This window comes from Centruroides vittatus, unplaced genomic scaffold (genome assembly GCF_030686945.1).
Source record: "Centruroides vittatus isolate TY-2023 unplaced genomic scaffold, ASM3068694v2 contig_620, whole genome shotgun sequence".
NCBI lineage: Eukaryota > Metazoa > Arthropoda > Arachnida > Scorpiones > Buthidae > Centruroides > Centruroides vittatus.
The window spans coordinates 3533452-3559004 of NW_027122381.1; the positions used below are offsets into that span (position 1 = coordinate 3533452).

Below are 25553 nucleotides of genomic sequence, written 5' to 3' on the forward strand. Positions count from 1 at the left end.
AGAGATTTGTTGATTTTGTACTATCGAAATGTAAAACGGGACAAGGACTTGCAATTGAAGTTTTGGATAAGTTAAAAAATGACGGTTTAGATTTTAAAAACATAAGAGGACAAGGATACGATAACGGAGCAAACATGGCCGGAATATATTGATATAATGGCATGCAAGCGCATATAGCACGATTAAACGATCTTGCCAAATTTGTTCCTTGTGCCATGCATTCACTTAATTTAATTGGAGTGCACGCAGTAAGCATGACCGTGGAGATGGTTTCATTTTTTTGGAATAATCCAGAAATTGTTTAATTTTTTGCTTCTTCTACCCGAAGATGGGAAAAAATTACAACATTACTAAAGACAACACTTAAAGGACATAACGACACGAGATGGTGCTTTAAATCACGTTCAGTAAATAAAAGTTGTATAGATTACTCCCCATGGAATTTTGAGACTTTTATTATATATCTGAACTCAGGGAGCCGAGACGAGTTCAACGGTACCCTTGTAGAATGCATTGTTAAAGGCAAGAAATCGTAAATATGACAACTTTTTTATTTTTCGTCTCGGTCCAAAAGTAGGGTATCGTTGAACTTGTCTCGGTTCCCTGAGTTCAGATATATACTGAAAGTTCCGAAATTCCACGGGGAGTTCTATACAACAGCCGTAAGTCATTTAAAATATCAAATTAACGAAGCTATAGAAGTCTTTAAAGAAATATCAGAATATTCTTCATTTGGAGATGGTGTCGCTACAGCTAGAATTATTATTGGACATATTGAATCATACAATTTTATTTTTATGTTAATTATGTGGAAAAATATTTTAGCCAAAATAAATGTTGTAAATAACCAATTACAGAATAAATCACAAGACATTTCTTGCTCTTCTGAATTATTAAATGGATTAGTATCTTTTTTTTCAACATTTTAGAAATAATTGGTATGATATTATCATGTTAGAATGAAAGCAAAAATGTGAAGAGTTGGGAATTGATTCAATACCCAAGATGAAGCAAAAACGCAAAAGAAAACTGTTACCTGGAGAAACAGAAGAAGGAACTATACTTTCAAGTCAGGATAAATTAAAACATTTGTTTTATGAAGTTGTTGACAATATTATATCCCAACTAGGTGATCGATTTAAAAATATGCGTTCAATATCATAGATTTTTGATTTTTTAAATGGAAAAAATTTGGTTACCATGCCATCAGTAGATTTTAAAAAGCTGCAGCTGACTGTTGCATTTTATATAGTGCAATTGGATGCTTTCAAAGTCAAGCAAAAATAATATTTAAAAACTTGATATCTTTACACCATTTACAAATATTAGAGAAAATGGTTAAGTGGAATCTCTGTAAGTCTTATCCCGGCATCAGTATTGCATTAAGGATAATGCTTACTCTGCCCGTGACTGTTGCTTAAGGTGAGAGAAGTTTCGGCAAATTAAAAATCATTAAGAACTATTTACGTTCTACAATGTCCTAAACAGATTGAGTACTGTAGTTTAAATTTATTATATATAGAAAATGATATTTTTAAAGAAACCAATTTTGAGGACGTTATAGATGAATTTGCAAATTTGAAGGCGAGAAAAGTTCATCTTGTTTATTTTATGATTGTTATTCAAAAGATAGTTAATATTGTGAACGTTCATCAATCTGATATGCTAATTATAAACTTTTATTTTTTATGTTTATTACTAAGTAATTATTATTTTTGTTTTGTTACCAGTAACATACCAATAAAGGGTTAAATATTTATTTAATTTTGACATTGAAAAGTGATATTATTAACTTCATAACATTGTTGATAAGCAGCAGTATATATGTTGGAGTCCTTTGCCTGTGTAACAAAGTGAAATCTATGATAGTCAAAAAAGGTTATTTATAAAGATATTTTTTAAATTATTTACCGTATATATAGTTGAAAAATATATTAAATGTCATTAGATAATTTTTTTAGAATAGCATTTTTTTTAATAACAAAAATTAAAAAGGCGCCATTTTTATTCTTGGCCATAGGCGTCCAAAATCCTAGTTACGGCTCTGCACCCTTCCAACCAACTCCTGTACCACGAGGGAAAGTTGGATCAACCTAATGTTAGGAAATAGTCACACAGCCCCTAGAGTTGACCACTGTTACACCACCGACATATACCTATGGTCACTGGCAGAATCTATCTTCACCCAACTGAACACTACTAGTAATGCTAATAATCATAGTTTTCACTATACTCACACTAACTGGCAATTATTCCGCGACACCTTCAATAACATTTGGACTGGTACCCTCACCCCAGTCACTATACTCAGAACACCTTAGACCATCTTGTCATTAGACTTACAAATACAACCACTAACTCTTAAACATTGTAAACACAAAAAGGTTCCTTGGTGGACCACTGAGGTAGAAAACAAGAAAAAAGTTGTTAGGAGATTAAGGAGGCAATTTAGGAATGAACAGGACCTGGACATTAAAGTCACACTTAAAGACCAGTACAGGCATGAACACAATGCTTACAAAACCCTTATAAATAAAACAAAGACTAACACTTGGAAGGATTTCTGTACCAACACTTGCTGTACTACTTAGATTGTAAGGATAAACACCAGCTCTCAACCCCCTCCACTATTTAGCTCCCTGATGGTCGCTACACCAACAACACGGAAGAAACTATCACACACATCTGTAATCCTGGATTACAGAAGAAGTCATCCAGAGTACTACATTCACTCCCCATAATACAGACAATGACCACAACTTCACCTACATTGAGGTTTCAATGTATGTTTTTGTTTAAATCTTTCAAACTTTTTTTGTTTCAGTTATTTTTTCCCTTATTACATACTTTTTTATGATATTAAAGTATGGTGAATTGCCAGGCCAATATGGTACTTCTATACCCATGTTTTCAAAATATGAATTCATTTTATTGGCTGCAGCAATACAAATGACCAATTAAAACTAATATAAAAATTATAATTTTTCTTGATTTTCATTGCACACTATCATCTTGTTGATAAATGTGTTTATTGTCAGAGAAGTAATATTTTGCTGTTGGTATAAGATTTTCATCTAGTATTTTGATGTAAACTGATGAATCAATTTTTTGATTCACAATTTGTAAGTTTTCAAGTTCATAAGCAGTTAAAGCTCACTACACCATAATCCGTGGCAAATTTTAGTGTCTTTGAAATGCTATTTGGATGATATTCCTTGTCTTTTTTATGCAACATCTTAGTGTTTTTATTCTTGAACAGGCAAAAATCTTGACTTGTCACAAAATAATATTTCTTTCTACTTATTAATGTCCCAGTTTTTATATTTCTACACAAACCACTTAATTTTGGTTTGTTTCATTTCACTTGAAGCAGCAGTCTTTTTTTTTTATTGCTTAAATTCATGCCTCGTTTCTTTTAGTCTCCATCTTGTTATTTTTTTCTGAAATAGGTTTTTTTTATAGTTATTTTATTCCATTTGATAGTTAACATTTTAGCTGAATTTTTCTTAGAACTTGTTACAAGATTTTTGAAAACTTTATCTTCCATCTTTCTAGTTTAATATGGTCTTCCTGATCTTGATTGCACATCTGTTTTTCAGTTTCTTTGTATTTTTTTTTTAAATGATTCTTTGCATAGTACATTTGTGAAATTTATCAGCTTTCTTATTTTTGAGTAGGAAACACCTTGTAAATGTTTTTTAATGATTTATTCTCTCAAATTTTCTACTTAGGCACCATAGCTATATTTAAATGAATTTTAATTTTAACAAGCCTTAGGGTTGATTTACACACAGCGGTGACATGCCGGCACAGCGACCGTTTGGTGCATAAACATTGATAAATATCACACATAGCAAATCAGTTTTTCATGTACGACATGCGATCTGTATTCTGTCAATCATACAAGTGTCATACATGAAATTCTGATTGGCTGTGTGTGATATTAGTTGATGCTTACTACACTGTGTTGGCACGTCACTGTTGTGTGTAAATTGACCGTAAAGGTGCAAAATACTTCTGCTAATGTGAGTTAAAACAAGGCTGTGGAGTTGAAGTCAGGAGAAATTCCTGGTCAGAGGAGTCGGAGTTGGGAAAAATGTGTCAACTCTGATTCCGGCACTTTAAATTGAATTTAGTTTTTTTATTTAAATAAAAGAAAATTTATTTTATATTTATTAATTTTTTAAAATGTTTTTTTATTTTGTTATAATTAATTTATTTTAAATACAAAATTAGCAATTTAATTTATTAAATACAGTAGAGAGTCGTTAATTTGAATTAATTGGGGACAGGGGGTTGTTCGAATTTGTGATTTGTTCGGATAACCGATTATGTACGAAAAAATATAACCTCTCCGATGTTCAAATTTTTCTCCGTTCCGTGTCGCTTCGTGTTGAATTTTTGTCGATTTTAAGCTTAACGAAAATTTTTATAATAATAGTCGAGGCTATTGTATCGTTAAAAATTATTTCTTTATTTTGTACAAACGAAATAAATATATTGAAGAATATAAAAACATGAAAATTATACTTTAGAAGTAAATCTAGTATCAAAAACGTTTGATTTAGCACGACACAGTCCGACTGAAAATTGTTCGGATAACCGGCAATTCGGATTACAGGGGTTCGGATTAACGACTCTCTACTGTATGTAGTTTTCTATATGTATTTGTGTTTAGTAGTTAGAATATTTTAACCCAGTTGAATTTGAATATTTTTGAATCATTTCTTTATTATCCCTGCTCTAAATAAGTACTCTATTTTTTCTGAATGAGCCAGACTAATTGATCAGAGTGTATATTTTTTTTTCTGAACAAGGGGCTGAAGTAGCTAGATTGCACACTTATTGGTTGGGCTAGCTTTTCTGGAAAGGTGAAATTGAAGTACAAAAGCTGTAGAATAAAGATATGTAGATGTAGAATTTTATCACTCCCCTTTTTTCTCTTATTAAATATCTGTTAAAAATTAATTTTTTTATACAAATAAATATTAATATAAGTTAGATATTAATAAAACTAACTATAAAAGTATTTGGGTAAATGCCCAAATACCTTTATCAAAATAAGCGGGCACAAACTGGCTCGCTCTCTAGAACGTGGAAGTCCCGCGCCATCTTATTTCGAAGATCAGAAATTTATATGAGAATAACTGCAAGAGTAAGAGTTAACAAAACTATGTCTAATACATTTACATCCAAAGCTTGTGTAAGACAGGGATGTATTCTTTCCCCTTTACTCTTTAATGCTTATTTTGAAATAATCACAAGAAGGGTATTAGATAACTGGAATTAAGGCATTTCTATTGGGGGCCATAAAGTTAACAACCTGAGATATGCTGACGATATACTTATTATAGCATCCAGTAAATCAGAACTTGAATATATTATGAAATGTCTTGAAATTCATAGCAGGGAATATGGATTGCTGATGAATGGAAGTAAAACGAAATAGTCTGCAATATCCTTAGTTTGTGTCAAAGAATGACAATTGATCGTTCTTTGACACAGACTAAGGATATTGCAGGCTAAAAGGTAGTGAATGAATTTGTTTATCTTGGATCACTTCTTATGAATAAAGGAGGATGCAATAATGAAATTAAACACAGAATTTGCCTTGCTCCCAGTGCAACCTCTAAATTATTTAGAATTTGGAAAGATTCTGCAATCACTATTTTTAATAAACTAAAGCTCATAAAGAATGCTTATTTCTCTGATTGCCACATATGCCTCAGAAATCTGGACCATAAATGCCACTTCTCAGAAGAAACTTGATTCCTTTGAAACATGGACACACAGAATATTGCTAAGAAGCTCTTGGGCAGAATACCAAACAAATTGCTCCATCCTAAATTAACTGAAAATCATAACATGCCTTATTGCTAAAATATACCAATTTTAACTCCATAAAATAAAAAACCATTCAATCATCCAGCACAAAATCTTTTAATATTAAGAACGTTTTCAAACACATTAAGCGTCCATCATCATTTACTTTCTTTAAATCGAATGTGAAATTCGAACAAACATTACGTAAACTAAATTTTAAATAAACTGTTATACAATAAAAATAAAAATTAACAATCAACTAATAAAGGCGATAAATACAAAAATTAATGATATGCTTAAAGTAAACAAATAAAATAATTCGTCCAGGAATATCCTAACTGTAATTATGCCTTTTATATAGAATTAGGCCAATATGTCACAAAACGACTTCTGAGCGGTGGAAAGCCCATCAGCATCCCTATAATTGATGCAGTGCGTGCTCTTCTGTGCCCTGTGGATTTCCAGTTTTTTCAAAAAACTGTATCACATGTTTTGATGTAGTCTTGATGATGGAAGCTTGATCCTAGAAGACGGTGATACCCCGTTGCTTGGCATAATTGGCAAGGACTGTACTATCAACTGCTTTGTTCACTGACTGCTTATGTTCATTGATTCTCTTTTTGAAATTCCTCAACATCACCTTTATATACACCATGTTAGAGTTGAACCTATGGTCTCATAGCAGTATTGAGTATATTCCTGTTAAGGAGTTACGCTCATAATTTTTCTTGTCATTTCTTAATAGCTTGTATATAGTGGGATTGCATTGATAAGTGATTTGCAAGTTCCCACTTTTGGAAATTCTCTTAATAAACGGCTTAAGAAAAGGTATGTAATCGAGGACCACTCTTTCTTTCTTGGTGGTTTTCATTCTTCCCACGTACAGAGTAAAGACACAGCGTTACAGAGTAGGGGGCTGTCTGGAAGACTTAGCCCGGCGAAGAATGGGGGGAGAAGGATGGGAGAGGGGTATAGGTGGAAAGTAAGGAAGGAAGGGAGTGGGAATGGGATCACTTGTGATCTTACAACACAAGTATTTATGAAAACAGTAATAAAATACATACAAACGACCAATTTGGCGGCGATGAATGTTGGTACACTTACATACAATATATGCAATCAGTACAGCGAGTCACATAATCCAATAATACAATGTAAGAAAGGAAGTAATACAGGAAGAAAATGCGTGTACAAGAAAGATTAAAACTGTAATTTACAATGAGAACAAAACAACAAGAGTTTAATGGCTAGTACATGCATACACAGTATGCTGTAAGCCAATACATGAATGTGTACAATGAAGACAAATTGAAACAGAGATACAACATTACACAGTACACAAGAAAGACACATTCACATACCACAGAATGTGAGAGTTTATAAACTGTCCATGGTTGAGAGGCCAACAAGCTTTTTCCGCTTGTCCCTTAATAGTGGGAATAGTATCCCGCTGTTGTAGTTCAGATTGCAGGCTGTGCTGAAGTCTCTGTTGCCCGGAATATGCTGCAGGACTTGACGAAAGTCACTAGGTGCCGGTAAGCCTCCTTGTCCGCACAGAGAAAATCGAGTTGGGGTGGCCAGTTTTGGCCCTTTTGTATACAGTAGACAAATAAGTCATGCCGTTCTGCATCATAGTGCGGGCAGTCAATTAAAGTATGAAACACATCCCCCAAGGAGACACCATCACAGTCACAGGAATTGCAGTTGCTCTTCCCAAACCGATGTAGATAATGAAGGAAAGTTTCCGTGCCCTGTCAGACACTGAGTAAGGCTATAGGTGGGAGATATGTGGAAAAGCCGTTGCCGGCTCTGCACCGATGGTAGGAAGCGGAAGGTGGTACGCCTAGTGGTAGATGCAGTCCATTCAGACTGCCAAGCAGACAGAGTCTTCTTCTGAAGATAGCTATTTATGTAGCTTATAGGCACTGTGTTGAAGGAAGGTGAGACATCTAGTGTGGCTACTCTTTTTGCTAGCTCGTCTGCCCTTTCATTCCCGCTGATGCCATTATGACCTGGAACCCAGCAAAAGAAAACATTCCTCCTTCTTTTGAGGTTGTTGATAAGATGTCTTACCTTGACCCCTGTTGCGGTACACTTCTGCGTGCCCTTTATCACATTTAGGACGTATCTGCTGTCAGTGAGAAATTGAAAATTCCCTTTTAGGGTTTTTAGTTTTGCCGTTATTGTTGTTAGGGCTTTACACATTGCCCAGAGCTCCGCTTGATTGTTGGAGCAATGGGCTTGTAGCTTATAATATTCCTCATGAACAACTGTGTTGGTGGTATTGTTTCTCACAATAAAAGCTGCCCCTGTCCCATTCTCATTTTTTGCTCCATCGGTATATATACTCCAGTTCACATCTGCAATGTTTTCGTCGTCCTCTTTGTGTATCAAGGTGATGTTGCTTTCGGCAGGATGCTGTCCCACCTCCACACCAGAATGGTACGTATCAACATCGTAGGTGCCAATTAGCTGAAGTAATTCTTGACAGCTGTCTGGATAGTCATTCTTGTTAATTATGTCCTGTGAGTTTTGTGTGTTCTCTCCCATCCTTTGAGGTAAATCCTTATTTAAAAGGTTCCACTTCCAGACAATGTTGTCTATTTTAATATGAATGGGGGTCAGGTTGGCCAAGACCAACAGGGCATCCGTAGGTGCTGTACGGTATGCCCTGCAGATCCGAATAGCAAAACCTCTTTGCACTGATAGTAATTTTCGTTTATTATGGATCAGGCTTGCCTTCTTGCCCCAGATCTGGGCAGCATACAGAAGTGATGGTTCGATTACTCCTTTATAAATTATGCTACATTGTTTAGCTCCTAATCCCCAAGTATTGCGTGCAATGTAATATAGACTGTTAGCCTTTTGTTTAATCTTTTTGCAAAGTTCCTCTATATGATATTTCCAGCTTAAAGTTGGGTCGATGATGACTCCCAAGTACCTCAGATGCGAAGTGATTTTAATTTTGTTTCTGTTAATATAAAGGCAAAGAGGGCGTTGTAGTTGCTTACGTCTTTCCTTTTTCGTACAGACAAGGGCTTCACACTTTTTAAAATTTATAGGAAGCTTATGCTTCTCGCTCCAATTGTAAACTTCATGGAGGATTTCATTGCCTTTACTTTGTAAAATATTGCTATTTTGATGTTTAATCATTATGATCGTATCATCTGCGAAACCTTGGAGCCTAATATCTTGTGTACTTGGAAGTGTTTGGAGCAGATTGTCATAGGCTAGGTTCCATAAGCCCGGACCACTACGGGAGCCTTGTGGACATCCCCGGTTCACCTCTTTAACAATATTGAGCCCATTAGATAAGTATCCAGCTTTCCTATCCGTTAAGTAGTTATCCAGGAGGTTGTAAATATTTCTTGGGCAATTGGTATCCCTCAGCCTGTTTTTGACTGACGGCCACCAGAGGTTATCAAACGCCTTTTGGAAGTCAACACTGATCAACAATGCATGCTTGCCCTGGTCCCATGCTTCTTCCACAAAACTAGTGACACTATTAATGGCAGTGACCGTTGAGCTACCTGGTCGGAAACCATATTGGCTCTTCTGCATGAGGTTGTGGCTGGCCAAATGCCAGTTGATACGTCCTATGAGTAGGCCGTCCAAAACCTTTCCCAGAACAGGGAGTAGGCTGATAGGGCGGTAATCCTTTTTAAATACTGAGTTATCTGTTTTTTGGAGAAACTTAATATTTGCTTATTTCCATCTTACTGGGAAATAGCCAGTATGGAGACAGCTATTAAACATAAGTACAAAGGCAATGGGGACCTCCGCAAAAGCATGCTTTACCATCTCGGCCGTTATGCCGTCGTAACCTGGGGCCTTCTTATTTGTCATGGTGGTAATCGCTTTTTGCACCTCAGTGAAGGTGAACCACCTGTCGTCGGTTCCACAATACGGTGTGCCAATAGATGTACGAATTTGGTGATGATAACTTTGGTCCGAAGTAATGTCGTCTTCAGGGAAGTGAAAGTCAAGTAATTTTTTGATGTTATCTTGGATACTATAGCTGGTGCTATTTGAGTTTCCACAGATTATACTTGGGAGGGCGGACCATTTGTTGCTCTTGAAGGCGATCCTGTAGGGTTCGCCCCACGGGTCCTTACCAGGGTTCCCACAGAACTGCCGCCAGGCTGCTGATCTAGTGCGATTTATATTGCTCTTATACTGTTTGAGGGCCTCTGCATATGTTTTGCCCTTCCTGTGCTTTACATCAGGATCTTGCTCTCTGGCCCAGCTCCTGCGCAGTCTTCTGACTTGTTTCTTCTCATTCTCTAGGCTGTTGTTCCACCAATGTGTCTTGTGGGTTTTTGTTTTCGAGGTAGATGAGTGCCATGTGGCCTTTTCTAAGGACTTGGTCATGTGTTCCACGTATCTGTCGACTTTTTCTTTGGTGTTCAGGTCTGTGAAGTTGTAACCTCTCCAGTACCCAGCAAAGAGAGTGCTAAAAAGCTCCCAGTTAGTGATCCTGCTGTAATCCATGCCTTCTTTGGTATTACTTTGTTGGGGGCAGCTGAGGACTGTGAGGATATATTTGTGATCACTTGCCGAGTCAGTTTGAAGGGTTTTACAAGAGTGGATCAGCCTGCCCACACTGGTGGGTGCAAGGCAGACGTCTGTCCAACCCTTAGCCCTTTTCGTTTCAAAAGTCGGTGTATCTGTTGTATTTAGAGAGATCCCGTCGATTTCGTTGAGTAAGTCTTGCATTAGTCTCCCTCTGTTGTCTTCCTCTTCATGGTACCAAAGTCTTCCCACGTACAGGATTATGATCTTTCTTGATGAGAGCATCTATTTTTTCTCCTCTGTAGCCATGTTGTAATGCTGTTCTTCAGATATATTGTAGTTCCTTAATCGTATCACAAACATCTGTACAATGCGTGTGTGCTCTCCTTATCCAAGAACAAAATATTGCCATTTTGATATGCTCCGAATCTGCTGAATTCTTAGATATAATGATGGGGAGAGATGTTGGTTTACAATAAATATTGGTTCGCATTTCCCCTCCTATGCAAGTTATAGTTGGATCCAAAAAATTAATGCTGCTACCACTCTGCTGCTCCAATTCCAGAGTTAAACCATAAGGGTTCTGGTTTATTACATTTATAAAATGCTTGGTGTTGCGATTATCTTTCTACAAAATAAAGATATCGTCCACGTATCTCATGTATAAGAAGATATTATGATGTAATAAAGGGAGGATGCTGTTTTCCAGGTTACAGAGTACCAATTCACAGAGTATAGATGACATAGGGCTACCTGTCGGTATGCCCCGCCCTTGTAGATAAGTTTTATCTTCTAATCCAAAGAAAGATGTGTGACATATCAAGTCTGCTAACTCTAAGATCTGGGCGTGGTATTTGGTAGCATTCCTAATACTGGTGAATAAAAAGTCTCTCAAGGCACAAAAGCATGGAGGCAGCTTGATTGAGGGGTATAAAGCCTTATAATCCAAAACTGTCATACATTCCTCATTCATGAGCACAATATTTTCCAGCTTTCATATCAAGTCTACCAAGTTTTTTATCGAAAAAGGCAAATTTAGCATATTTCTTTGTTTAAATATAAGAAGTTGCTTTTCTATCTTGAAAGTGGGAGCATTACACTTTTTTACTGCAGGACATAATTGCGAACTCGGTTTATGGGTTTTTCCAAAGGCAAAAATTCTTGGAGTCCTGGGAGTCTTGAATGGTTTTTTATTTTATTGATTTTGTATTCTCCAGTAAGCAAGTATACATTTATTTAATTTTACCTCCGCTTCTTGGGACATATTTCCAGACACAAAAATGGATTTGATAAACAAATCCTAGAAGGGAAGATCAGTTGCAAATGCCCTAGAGGCAGATGTTGGATTAGGTGTGCAGACCAAGTAATTATGATTACAGAACATATGTATGAAGCAATTCATATGGCAAAACTCTGTGAGCAATGGAAATATACAATTAAAGCCATCAATTCGTAATATCACCATGCCCTCTGAAGGGCATAGGACTAAGAAGAGAGCCTGGTTTACCCAAATATGGGCCTTTTTTGAGTTCAGAGTAGGGTACTCCCTATGAGTGTCTCTGCCCCCTATAAAATGATTTAGTATTTAAATTTACTGGAGTCTGAGTTGGCTTACTAAAATTATCAGGAGTCAGAGTTGAATGTTTTTTTATCGACTTCACAACCCTGGTTGAAAAACACAAGGAATATTTTCTATATAAAATATGAAATTGCTATAACATAATTTTATGAATTTAATCAAAGTTGCATGACTTGTATTTTAGTTTTTCTGTGTTGCAGGACTTTTGTTCGTGATATGTTTTTACTTTTTGTATTGTGCTGTGAAAATAAATAATTCTATAATAAAATCTGTCATCCTTTAAAAACAAAAGAATGTCTCTTTCTATTTTATTAATAATTTTAATGTAAATTTGATTAGTTTTCTGTTACATGGCAACAAAGTTACTGAGGTTCAAAAAAATTGCTTGTTGCAGGAATTTTGTCCCTTGGTTGTACAGTAGAGCATTGATTATCTGACTCAATTAGGGACTAGGGTTGGTCAGATAACTGAAAAAATGGATAACCGAAAAGTATTAAAAAATATGTTATTTGTATAGTATATCCCATGTAATTAGTATATTAGTATATTGCTATTAACCTACTTTGCATTGAATTTTCATCGATGTTAAGTCTAACAAAATTTTTTTAAAGTAGTTGTTATTATTGTATCATTAAAAATTATTTCTTTATTTTGCACAAAATAAATACAGAATACAAAATAAAGAAAAGTAGAAAATTAAACCTTGTTTAAATACTGGCCTTCCTTTCACGGTTGAGCCAGTGTTGTCAGCTAAAATGTGCAAAAATTTAACAAAAATAATATTAAAGTAGCTAAGACATAGCCAAATATTGTAGCGCCACATCACTAGCGGACATTTGAATTTGCCGACTAGAACGCAGTCGGTTAACCAATGTGACGGTTGATAGGGGTCGGATAATCGATGCTCTACTGTAGTATGTTTATCTGTTTTAAAATAAATGAGCTCTGATTTGGAAAAGGTGTTTTTCCATGCTTATATGAAAGATTTTCATTCTGTTAGTATGAGAAATGTGCATCTGAGAATTATCAGATATTTCAGAAATATTTAAAATAATTTTTTAATCTGATTGTGACTGAAGGGTCGGCACCTCTTTGATAACATGTCAGGATGACACCACTGTGTCTCTATTGACACAGAAGCTGTGATGGCAATTTGTTTTTGTTAGAAACTAGGTCACATGAGCAGTTGTGTATGTAAGTGATCAGATTTTGGATGGAGGTGCTCTACGATACAGCAAGACGGATGTGAATCAGAGTGATTCACTTCCGTCTTGTTGTCTTAACAAAACAATTAACTGTTTAATTGTTAAGAAAAAAGAGGGTTACAGGATATATACATTATACTATGTCAAAATAACTGACCTATACATTGTAGGTGGTCGTGATCGAGAGTTTACATGATATTAATATTTTGTGTAGATGTAAATATGTGAAGTTTGATTTGATCTGCTGGTAGACCATAGGCAAGAGAGGATTTAATCAGTCTTTTTCAATGGTGGAGCTAGGGAGAAGGTTGGCACCTTAGAAAAGTTTAGGATGTGGTTAGTTTAGTATTTGACATGGTAAATTTCCTGTCCTGGGAGTAGGGATGAAATATAGGATTTTCTGGGTTTTGATGACAAAATCAATTCAAGTAGGGAGCACTTAAGAAGGTCATTGGCGATGAAGTTAATCCAAATAGGTGGCTCAGCATGAACGTGATGCATTAAGGAGCTGGCAATGACTGACTCGGCTGGCTCTTAGTTGTCATATTAAATCAGTGAAATTGGGACAGCATGTCAGAAGGTTGTGGGAAAGTGTCTTTTTTGATGCTGAGAACAAGTAGGAAGAGATGCTCCCAGGTGTGAAAGTTGACAAATAATACAACTTTTCAATAATAACAACATTATTATTTAGTTTAAATTGTTTACTTTAAAGTCCAAGCTCTCGCGTGATAAAATTGATAAGTGTCATAGAATTTTTTTAAACAAATGACATGTTAAAAAGACATTTTACATTAACTTTTATTTCATAATTTACTTCATTATATTTTAATATGATGAATTCAATCTATTTCAATTCTTAAATTGTTGTTTAATATGTTTTCTAAGAGATAAATTATATTTACATTAGCCTGCCATCATTCTTGTTTGTCATGTAATGCAAAGTCTACCAGAAGTTGCACCAGTTGCAAAGAAGGAAAAGTTTTAACTCATAATGGAAGATGTGTTGATTATTGTTATGAAGGATACTTTGAAGTGAATGGAGAATGTCTAGGTAATATAATATTTTAGTAATTTAATTTTCATACATAAATAATATTTAAACAATAAATTTTTAAATAAAATAAGACACACTATAACCAATAAATGTTGTGAAGTACAGGTAAGTAATAAATAACAAACATTTCCATAATGTGAGGAAAAATGCAGAAGGGGTTTTCTTAATTCTAATTGAGCTGGATCTTCCAGAATCATTGAAGAATATAAAATCAAACAGTAAGATGAAGAGTTTGAATAAAGGGAATTTATGTGCATGCATCTCCTATGACATTTTTAAATAAGGTTGAACACTAAATATTGCTATCAGGTAAAGCCTGTCATGCCATTGATAGAGACATCTCTTCTAAAATTGATGCATGTGGACTTGTAGTAAGTTTTAAAAATTTTGATTGCCTCTAATTACTTGAGGTGTTCTGCATGTGGGGTAGTAAGGATGATTTGGGCTCTAGGGAACTCTGCAGTAATATCAAGGTCTGGCGCATACGTGGAGAGTGCAGTGGTACTCCTATGCTGTATATCTGATTTATATTCTTCTTTAACTGCACTAATTAATAATTCTGTCTATACACTTATCAACCTTTAAAATGCAGCTTCTAATTTTAATTCCAAATGTTTTCAGTCTTTTTAAAAGGCCTTCTTCAGGAATACAAATCGAAATGATTCTTTCTTTAACTGACTGTTTGTTCTGGAACGTTATAAATTTAACTTTCGATTTAACTGCGCAGGCTCGTATATAAATACCTGTAATGGTGACGTTACTCGTACCAATGTACATAATAATATATAATTTAAAAGAAAGACTGAAAGAGCTTGAAAGGAACGTGTGTAATGAGCAACCGGTCACTGCCCTAGCTACATATGCTATTGCAGACCCAGAGGAAGTCACTGTGGATTGGCATAGGGCTAAAATAATACAAAAGATCTAGGACAAGAGGCACTTGAAATATGCCTCTGCATATTTTAGAGAGTCCAGTAAAATATCAGCTGCATGGAGAGCAAGCCTAATTTTGAATAATAATTAAGAGACGAGCGGTGAATTATGTATTTACTCATATATTATATTTATTTATATATTATGTATATTGGTACGAGTAACATCACTGTTTATAGGTATTTATATACGAGCCTGTGCAGTTAAATCGAAAGTTAAATTTAAAATTAAAATTTATAATGTTCCAGAACAAACAGTCAGTTAAAGAAAGAATCATTTCGATTTGTATTCCTGAAGAAGGACTTTTAAAAAGACCAAAAATGTTTGGAATTAGAATTAGAAGGCTGCATTTTAAAGGTTGATAGGTGTCTAGACGGAAATATCTGATTTATTCTCACATATTCTGATCTGCAGTGAATGTTTAATAGACCCAATGTACACCATTTCTTTATCTTATCTGTTATCTCTGATAGGGATGCTATAAATGCTCGGTAGTATGTTGGGGTTAGGGTGATCTTTTCCATTACATAGTAGACTGAATATGGAGGGACATCTCCTGTATGTAATACTAATGCTTCATTTCTTGGCAATTGTAGTGTATAATGATTTAAAATGTGGGTTAAAAGTGAGAGGAATCCTCTCCATATCCTTTTCCTGTTTATATCTTGGCATTTTTGTCAAAATGGTGGATTTTGTCTGTGCTGTTCACATACACTTCGTGTAACCATGTGTCCTGGCTATCCATTCTACAAGTCCTAATTCCTCTGCCAGCACTTGAGGGTTAGAAGAATGTGTGAATGCTCTTCTAGGGCTCCGAAGGCTGCCCTCCTGTGTGGAAATGGATTACATGATCCAATCGGGATATATGTGGAGATTGCATATGGTTTATGATAAACAGACACGTATATGTTCAACCCCTCAACCCTAATATCTATGTCTAAGAAGTGGATCCGGGTGGGGGCTGTGTTGTTCCACCTAAGGACCAACCCATACTGATTCTCATTCATTGCATCGACAAACTGCTGCAGATTTGGTGTTGTCCTCCAGAAAGTGATAATGTTGTCAACATATCTTTTAGGGATGATGCTGTGGAGGAAGTGGGGAGGGTCCTGCTTTCCAATTGTCTGACAACCAATTCACATAGGTCCCCAGAAACCAGACTGCCGATGGGGACTCCTCTCCTCTGTGTGTATACAACCCCATTAAATTGAAATATAGAACTATAACACACCAAGTGGGCCAATTCCAGTACATGTTGGTGCATTGCTCTATCATCCACTCTTGTAAACAGGAAGTCTCTATCATCCACTCTTGTAAACAGGAAGTTTCTGAGAACATAGAAACAAGAGGGTATCTCTATGGAGGGATACAAGGACTGAAAAGTCCAACACCATAATGTACATGGGGGAAATTTCTTTGAACGGCTGTAATAGTTCTATTGTGCTGGAGATGGCAAATTGATATCCGTAAAGGTATGGAGTAAGTAGAATATGCATGGCTTCCTTCAAGCTACGTGTAGATGCTGTAGCTTTGTAATGGTGCAGTGTTGTCCTTGGATGTGTATCTTGGCAAATGCAAATAATTTAGGGACATCTGGTGAATCCACGACAATGCTATCCATAGCTAGGCTTCTCACCAACTTTGTATTGGTGAAATGCTTAAATCTAGATTGTGTGACTAAGGGGTTGGCACCTCTTCGATGCCTCGTCAGGATTGACACCACCGTGTCCTAGTTGATGTGGAAGCTGTGGCGGTTCAGAGATAGGTCACGTGAGCGGTTGCATTTCAGAGCGATTGGATTCGTACTTTGCAGCAGTTATTGGTTGTAGAGTCTTATTTTATTATTGTCGATAAATCAGTTGCTTCCAACAGCATGGAAGTACTGTACATGATAGAAAAAAGCATGGGGATTAAAAACCCTTAAAGCTTGTAGTAGTTATACTTAGCATTGTTTACTGTGTTTATTTATTTATTTATGCTATTTTATTGTATTTTATTTACTGTTGTTTATTCTATTTATTCATTTTTTTATTTATTTAATATACACAATTATTTTAAATCTTTTAAATTTAAAATGAAAAGTATTCGTAAAACGTTGCATTCCATTTTGGAACGGTAATCATAAGCCTGAAGATGGCCTATAAAAAGTAGGTTGAAAACATTTGAGAAATAAAATAATTTATGCTCGGCAAAAAATTCATTTGTGTTGATATAATTAAATCAGGTGAGATTGGGTGTTGTTCTTCAAAAATAATAAAATCACCCACATATCATTTGTATAGGATGTCTTGTAAGAAACTAGGAAGGGTTCTGCTCTCCAGTTATCTTACAACTAATTCACATAAGTCGCCGGATACCAGACTACCCATGGGGACTTTTCTAGTTTGTGTGTATACCACCCTATCAAATTGGAATACCAAACCGTAACATATTAGATGGGCCAATCCCAGTACATGTTGGTGTAGTATATTACTGTTCACTCTTGTAAAGAGGAAATCCCTGAGAGTGCATAAACATGGTAGCAGTTCAACAGAGTGGTACAATGATCTGAAGTCCAATACTGTAATGCAACTAGAGAGGTGATTTCTTTAAGGTGTTCAATTAATTCCTCTGGGTTGGAGATGGTACAATGGTACCCTTCAAGATGTGGAGTAAGGATGTTATGCATAGCTCTTTCCAATTTACGTGTGAGAGCCTTGCCTTGACTTTATTAAAGACCAAGTGTAATTCTTGCTCTTGCTTGTGAGTTTTAGCAAAAGTGGTCAATTTAGGTACATCAGGAGCATTCATTACCACGCTGCCCATATTTAATTTACTAGCCAATCTTGTACTGGAGAACCATTTGACTCTTGCATGTAACTTATCAATCCAGTTACTTTCAACCTTGATGCATTGAGTTATGGTGAGGTGTTCTCGTAGACTTTTTTATAGGTTTCACGTTTCATAAGCACTAATAGTCTGGTTTTGTCTGCCCTGATTAATGTAATCTTGTTTTGGCATATCCACTTAGTTGTGTGCTTAATGTTTTCTCTAAATTCGAGAACTTCCACTGAGTCACTAAACTTTTTTATTTTGAAAGTGACTAGCCACCTATAATACAAGGTTTGTCGGATATACTAAAGGAGTAACAGGATTTCCAAATCCAGTATGCATGATCTTATAGTCTCCTTAACTGGAGGAGTAGAGGCAAATGCCCGTCCAAATTTCAGGAATCTTTTGCTGAATCCAGGTACTTGTATGTCATCCCACACGATAAATGGACATTCATGATGGCTGCAGCTCTTAGGTATTTGATAGTAGAAAATGCACTGCAGTTTTTTGCTGTAATGTTTTTTCATGTTTGATCTAAGCCTATCCTTCATGTTGATGACTTTAGCATTTTCTATCTTTAAGATTCGGGGGTCCTTATGGAAGAAAGTTTTATATTATAAATTCCTAGTTGTATATTATTAAAAGAATTGATCTTGGATCAGACTAATTATCTCTGTTTCCATTTGCAACTCCAATAGTTCAAGAATTTGGAAGGTTAAATGGCCTTTTTCAATGTCTATAAGTTCTTTCAAGTTGGAATAGATTAACTTCCTGGTCTTCCTTATGGCTCTGTTCATGCATAACCACTTTTTTGGAGAACAACACTCAATCTCACCCAATTTATCAACACAATGAACAATAATCCTTTTGGGCTATGCTGGGAAGTAGAGCAACACAGCCAAACTAGGGTTCATTTATTGGACTTAGACATCAGAATTGAGGGGTAATATTTAATATTATAATATTTTTTTGAGTGAATTCATTATTCATTTAAATTGAAAAAACAAGTTTTTTTCATTTTATTTTTTCGATTTGGCAAAATTGGTTCCTAAATAGCACTTTTTCGTCTGGATAGCCAACTTTACAGGGACAATGATGGCTTCTTTGCATGAGTCGCTGTCGTGCTGGAAAGCTGTCATTTGTAGGTTAGCTTTAAAAATATTTTAAAAACGAAAACATGACAAAACATAAAATGAAAATAAATTTATTGGCATAAAGCCATATTTTAAATTATTACGATTAATATGAAGAAGAATGAAAAATAATTATATAATACAATGTTATAAAATCAAATGTGAATGCACTGTGTATATGTACTGAATATAGAAAACAATAATAAAATACATTTTTAAAAATTTTAGTATAAAACTTTATTTATTTTATTATGTATTATTTAGAAACTTATTATTTTTTATATAACACAAAACTGGCAAGAAGACACTTGATACAGGCGGCAGTACATATACACAGCTGGATGGCCTTGAAATCAGCTGTTAGTCCATGTTCGCGGGATGTTCTCAACAGTGCCTGAGGGGGAAGTAGGTTTTCGACACGTCTGTACTAGTTACTGTAAATACTCGAATGTATTACTTATTTTCTAATAAGTTTTTTATTAGTTTCTTGTTATTACTTATATTATATGCTAAGCTTAACCTGAGGTACCTAACTCCTGTTTTTTAAGCTTTACAGGAAAAACTCCCACAAAAAATTAAAATAATTAATAATACAGGTATACCTCGCCTTATGTTGGTAATTGGTTCCAGGAGATGCGGCATAAGTCGAAAAACGACGTAAGTCGAATTTACTTGTCACTAGGCTAAACCACAAATTACCATTCCCAGTTCTGTATTTTATTTATAGATGCATTTTTAATAATATATGGTTAATAAGAATCCATTTTAAGCTTACAAACAAATAAATTTTAGTTTTTAATATAGTACAGAAGAAAAGTAATCTAATCTAAGACGACAACACAGAAACACAGATGTTTTCGTGTTTCGTTCTCTAGGATTTATGATGATTATATTAACATTTACTGTAAATGTACGTATTTTAATATGATTTTATGTGCTTTTAATGCTTTTCTAGTGATATTACGACTTCAATATTTGTGGCGGACGGATGTAAAGTCGAATAAAATGACTTAAACTTGATTTTTATTTTTCCATATACTTTTTTGACAAACAATGTATAATTGAGAATGATGTAACTCGAGGTATACCTGTATACCATTTTATGAAATACATTTCTAAAAAATTTTAGCATAAAACTTTATTTCCTTTATAATGTATTATGTAGAAACGATTTCTCTTTCACAAACCAAAACAATCACAACGGATCATGTGACATGGCCACAGTTTGGTGTACAAAGCTAAATGTTCTTGAGAACAGCTGTTTGTCGATGTTGGTGGGTTATTTCCATGAAAGTTTCAGGGGAAGACAGGTTTCTAGACAGATGTTCATTTGTTACCGTAGACACTCAAATAGATTACAAAATTTTCGATCATGTATACTTTTTCAATAGGTGGGGACAGGAAAAATGGTCCAAAATATAAACTTCTATTGGGTGTATAATTTCAAAATTTGCTGAGGTCATAAACAACATACAATAGAGTGTAAAATAACCTTTGCCCGAGTTATCTCGTCCATAAGGAGAATAGAAACAATTTTTGAAAATTGGACTAAATTGGTTGACAACAGGCATACAAATTACATCACGTATCACAGCTTAACTTGTCAATAGCGTTAAGGGGTTAATATAAAATTATAATGACAAGTGCCATCTACTTTGAAAAACATTTCAGTGCTGAAACGAGATATCTTGGGTCAACTGGTCATGGTCAGCACGTGGCAACCAGAGATATGTCTGGAATCACACAGGACAGGTAAATGGGTTTTTTTCAAAGATTAGTTTGTCAAAATTTGATTTCTCATTTTAAACTTTCCAACACATGCATTTGTTAAAATTCAATTTCACAACGTTCACATTTCCAACTTCCCAACGAGCAACACACGCACAAATCTCTCACTACTGCATGTTTGTAGAGAGTGTCAACATTTTGAATTTTATTTTGACTCAGTCCTTGACTACCTACATGTCTGGATTTTTTTATCAGCGCATGATTTGGGCACTTAATACTTTGTGCCAAATTGCAACTCCTGACATGTACTCCTTCATACCTCTAACCTGGTTACCCAGCAGGCAGTGTGATTTTATAAACAAGAGATAGTCTTGTCAAAACTTATACAAAAATTTGTTCATTTAAATTTTTGATGTAAAAAAAATTTTTTATTTGTATTTCTACAAAAATGAACATTTTTATAATGACATTGATTGTTATTTATAACAAAAATACTTGAACAGATTAAACAAATTTTAATTGTACATTTTATTTGACTCTCAACCAAAAGACTAATGCTATAAGATATCAAAATATATTTTAGTAAAAATAAATTTATATTTGATTTAAATGTCATAAAGCTTTATATGAAATGCTTGGCAACCAGTTTATATGCAATTTCAACAAACCTATTTATTATATTCTATTATTATTATTTTCAGCATGTGATATTAACTGCATACAATGTAGTTATGATGGTGAATGTCAAATGTGCAGAGATGATCTTGTTCTGCAGTTTGGAGAATGTGTTTCATCTTGTTATGAAGATTATTATTTAGATTACGGAACAAGAGAGTGTAAAGGTTTGTATATTTGTTCAGTTTGTTAGAAATGATATTCAAACTTTTTTACAATAAAAATAACAATTTCTGATTTAAAAAAGCATTTAATTATGATATATTGTGTCTGTATATAGCTAGTTCTATGTAAATATCTTTCTATTTATAGAATATGCATGTTTTTTATTAGTATTACTCTTTATAGAAAAGATAAATGATGATACTCAATGAACAAAATAAGCCATTTTCACATTAACAATGAAAAATATTGTGGTCTGAAGACCATGTGTTTTGTTGCTAAACCAGCTCCTTGGGTGGTCCACAGGGTAAAGGAGGGATGGGCATTCTCAATGACACCTGAAAAACCCAGATCAAAGAGGGAGAAAGAGAGATTGTGCACGCTCAACGGAGGAAGTGGGACTTTTCGGAAGAAACAAAAAGGAGAAGAAGTGTGGACGAGAGAGTTGCGAGTTTGTGTTTTTTTGTATTGCTTCCTTTGTTTTACTGTCTGTTATAGCGAAAGGACTGAGAAGTGAGTGGAAGAACTAAAAATAAACTACCTTTCAATGCAAGTTCCTTGCATTGGAGTAGTCCGTAGAGTGTGTGATTTATTTCTTTGAAGTTTCGTTTTTCGTTCATGTACAGGGAATACTATAAAGATCGAGTACATCTTCACAATACTCAATTAAAATCTGTAAAAATCACAATAAAAATAAAAATGAAAAATGTAAGTACATATATAAAAGAAAGATGGCATAGAAACTATACAACATACTAGCAGGTAGGCCTGGCGTTGCTCGGGCAAAAGTAATGATAGCGAAGATTGAGATTATTATGTTATAGTCTCAAAAGAAAAAGAGTAATTTCATCAACGAACTAAGTATTTCTAAAGAAAGGTCAAATTTGAAAATTGAATGTTCTAATATTGTTCGATTTTCACGACGTGTTCTGATTTTATCGTTTGATTTTCATTTAATGTTCTAAAGAAGAAAAGTTGAGAAAAACCAAACTAATCTATTTAAATTTGAAAATCAAATGTGTTCTAACATATTTTTCTTTTTTCTTTTTTTTTTCCAGAGCCCATAAATCTTGAACGTCGCTTTTTCTCTCTCTCCATTGTTACTTAACAATTCCATTGTTGACACTTCCATTGTTACTTAACACTTTGGTACTCAAATTTGGTACCCTAACTGTGTACTAAATTTCAACTTTCAACTCCTAACTGTTTTAGCGAAAATTAAGATTATTACGTTACAGTCAACATTACTCGTTTTCACAGAATGCAAGAATTGGGTCCCCCTGTTTCCAGAATAATTACAGAATTTTTAGATAGGTCTAAAAATATGTTCAATTTCCCACAAAAACCGAAAAAAATTGCATCTGCATCTTGCACGTTGCTTTCTCTTAACAATTCCATTGTTACGTAACACTTCCATTGTTGACACGTCCATTGTTGACACTTCCATTGTTGACATTTCCATTGTTACTTAACACTTCCATCAACAATGGAAGTGTTAAACCTTAATCTTATTCCTCTCCCCCATGGGAAGGAATTTCGAAAAATGCCTTCTCAGTGTGCATTCTCGTAACATACCCTAACTGTGTACCAAATTTCAACTTTCAAATTTTAATTGTTTAGGCTCTGCGCTGATTTTTATTATTATTATTATGTTGGGTTAAGTGAGAGATACTCGGTTAACACCGGTGACTGTGTACTATGCCGGACCAAAGTCAAGGCATAGTAACCAAAACAAAAATTAAAGAACTGTATCAGTGTGTGTGTCTGTATTCAGGAATTTTCTTACAATATGACATGTATTCAATATAGTGGCCTTTTGTAGTGTGATGTATGTGTTTCTATTCAATTGTAATGTGCCCAGGCTTTTGTGTAGTGTGTGGGGTATCACACCTGTAGAGGAGAGAACAACAGGTACAATAAGCATCCTATCCATCCTCCACAGATGCCTTATTTCCTGGGCGAGTTCTGTGTACTTGCTAATTTTTTCAGTGCATGCGTTTTGTATATTGTGAGTGTTTGGAATGGATATGTCTATAATGTATGTGATTTTATTGTGTTTGTCAATGAGTGTGATGTCTGGTCTGTTGTGGTAAATTGTTTTATCTGTGATTATGGCTCTGTCGTAGTACATTTTGTGCATGTTGTTTTCCAATACTGTCTGTGGAATGTATTTGTAGTATAGGTTCGTGGATGTCTACTAATTTGTGTTTCTTTGCAAGCTCTTGGTGTATTATATTTGCTACTTGATTATGTCTGTGTAGATAATCTGTCTGTGCCAAGAGCTTGCAACCAGAGGTGATGTGTTGTATAGTTTCTGGCATGATGTGACATTTTCTGCATATGTCATTAGTGAGTGTTGCATCTTTGAGTATGTGTTTTCTGTAGTTTTTAGTATTTATGACCTGATCCTGTATGGCGATCATGAATCCTTCCATCTCCCCAAAGAGGCATCCTTGAGCTAACCAGCTGTTTGATGCGGTTTTGTCAACAAAATCCTGGGCCAGATCATAAGGATGCCTGCCATGGAGTGCTTTCGAGCCCATGATTGCTTAATGGTGTCTATGCTTTTTATATGTTGTGTTGTGTCCATATGATGTGAGTGTAAGTTTAATGGTGTGTTATTTGAGTCTGCTAGAGTTACTGCTTTATGTAATTATGATGTTTCTTGTTTTTTGTAGAAAAACTCTTGCAGTGACTGTTGTTTGTAGTGAAGGTTAACTATGTCAATCATGCCACATTTACCATCTTTATATGGAAGGGTTAATCTTTCTGTGGCGGATTTAGGATGATGTTGTTTATGCTTAGTAAGTGTAGTTCTTGTTTTCCTTTGGAGTTGCTCGAGATCTGTGTGAGTCCAATGTATAACTCCAAAAGAATATGTGAGTACTGGAATGACATATGTGTTTATTGCTTTAACTGTGTGTTTTGCATTTAACTGTGTTCTGAGAATAGCATTTAATCTACTTTGGTATTCTTTAATTAATCTTTGCTTTATTTGTGTATGTTCTGTTAGTTTGGCCTGTTGGAATCCTAAATACTTGTAGAACTCGCCCTCTTCCATGGATTTAATAACATCTCCACTTCCAAGTGCAAAATCTTTTTTCTTCAGGATTCCTTTTTTTATGTGAAGTGTTTTGCATTTATCTATGCCAAATTGCATTTATATGTCCTTGATGTATGGATGTGTGATTAGTAGGAGTCGATGAAGTTGTTTTTGTATGGATGCATAAAGTTTTATGTCGTCTATGTACATGAGATGTGACAGTGTAAACTGTGTTGTTTTTTCATGTCTGATATTGTAGCCGTATTGTGTGTTGTTTAACATGTTGTATAATGGGTTCAGGGCTAATGCAAAACCAGAGAGGACTCAAGGAATTTCCTTGAAAAATTTCCTTGCCTAATGAATATTTGGTTTGTTGCATGGAAGTGTTATGAACCCTGAGATGTAGTGTTGTTCTCCAGTGCTGCATAGTGTTTTGAAAGAATGCAATGAGTGATGGATGTATTTTGAACATGTGTAGAATATGTAGCACCCAACTGTGTGGAACACTGTCGAATGCTTTTCTGTAGTCTATATATGCCATGTGTATGTTTCTGTGTTGTTTGTGTGCTTGTCGTAGAATGACTGAATCTATGAATAATATCTTGTAAAAATTTAAACCTGTACAATACACAATAATGATGATTATTCTTTCTGAAAAGTTCTTTAGAATTACTGTATATTTTATTCTTTAAGTCGAGATACCTAAATAAGGGGGCGGCGAAATTTTCTTTTTGCCCCGGGCGGCTGACACCCAGGCTATGCGACTGGCTGTGGTATTGTTGTTTTTAGGTTTTATGTAGGTGATGCCCTGAGTAAGAAAATTTGGCATGTCTTGTGGATTGATGATGATGTGTGTTAGATGTTTAGCTAGTTTCTGGTGCAGTGATGTAATCTT

General features: G+C 34.9%; 1 protein-coding gene across 5 annotated transcripts in view; it reads left to right on the forward strand.

Moving 5' to 3' along the window:
• The window catches only part of LOC136979441 (extracellular matrix organizing protein FRAS1-like), a 522959-nt gene that overhangs the window by 181144 nt on the left and 316262 nt on the right, over positions 1–25553 (forward strand). For all 5 annotated transcript variants that reach the window (XM_067275439.1, XM_067275436.1, XM_067275435.1 and 2 more), the window contains 2 exons: positions 14027–14170; positions 21480–21620. In XM_067275439.1, the coding sequence (XP_067131540.1) occupies positions 14027–14170; positions 21480–21620 (285 nt within the window). The remainder of the gene's footprint in view (positions 1–14026; positions 14171–21479; positions 21621–25553) is intronic.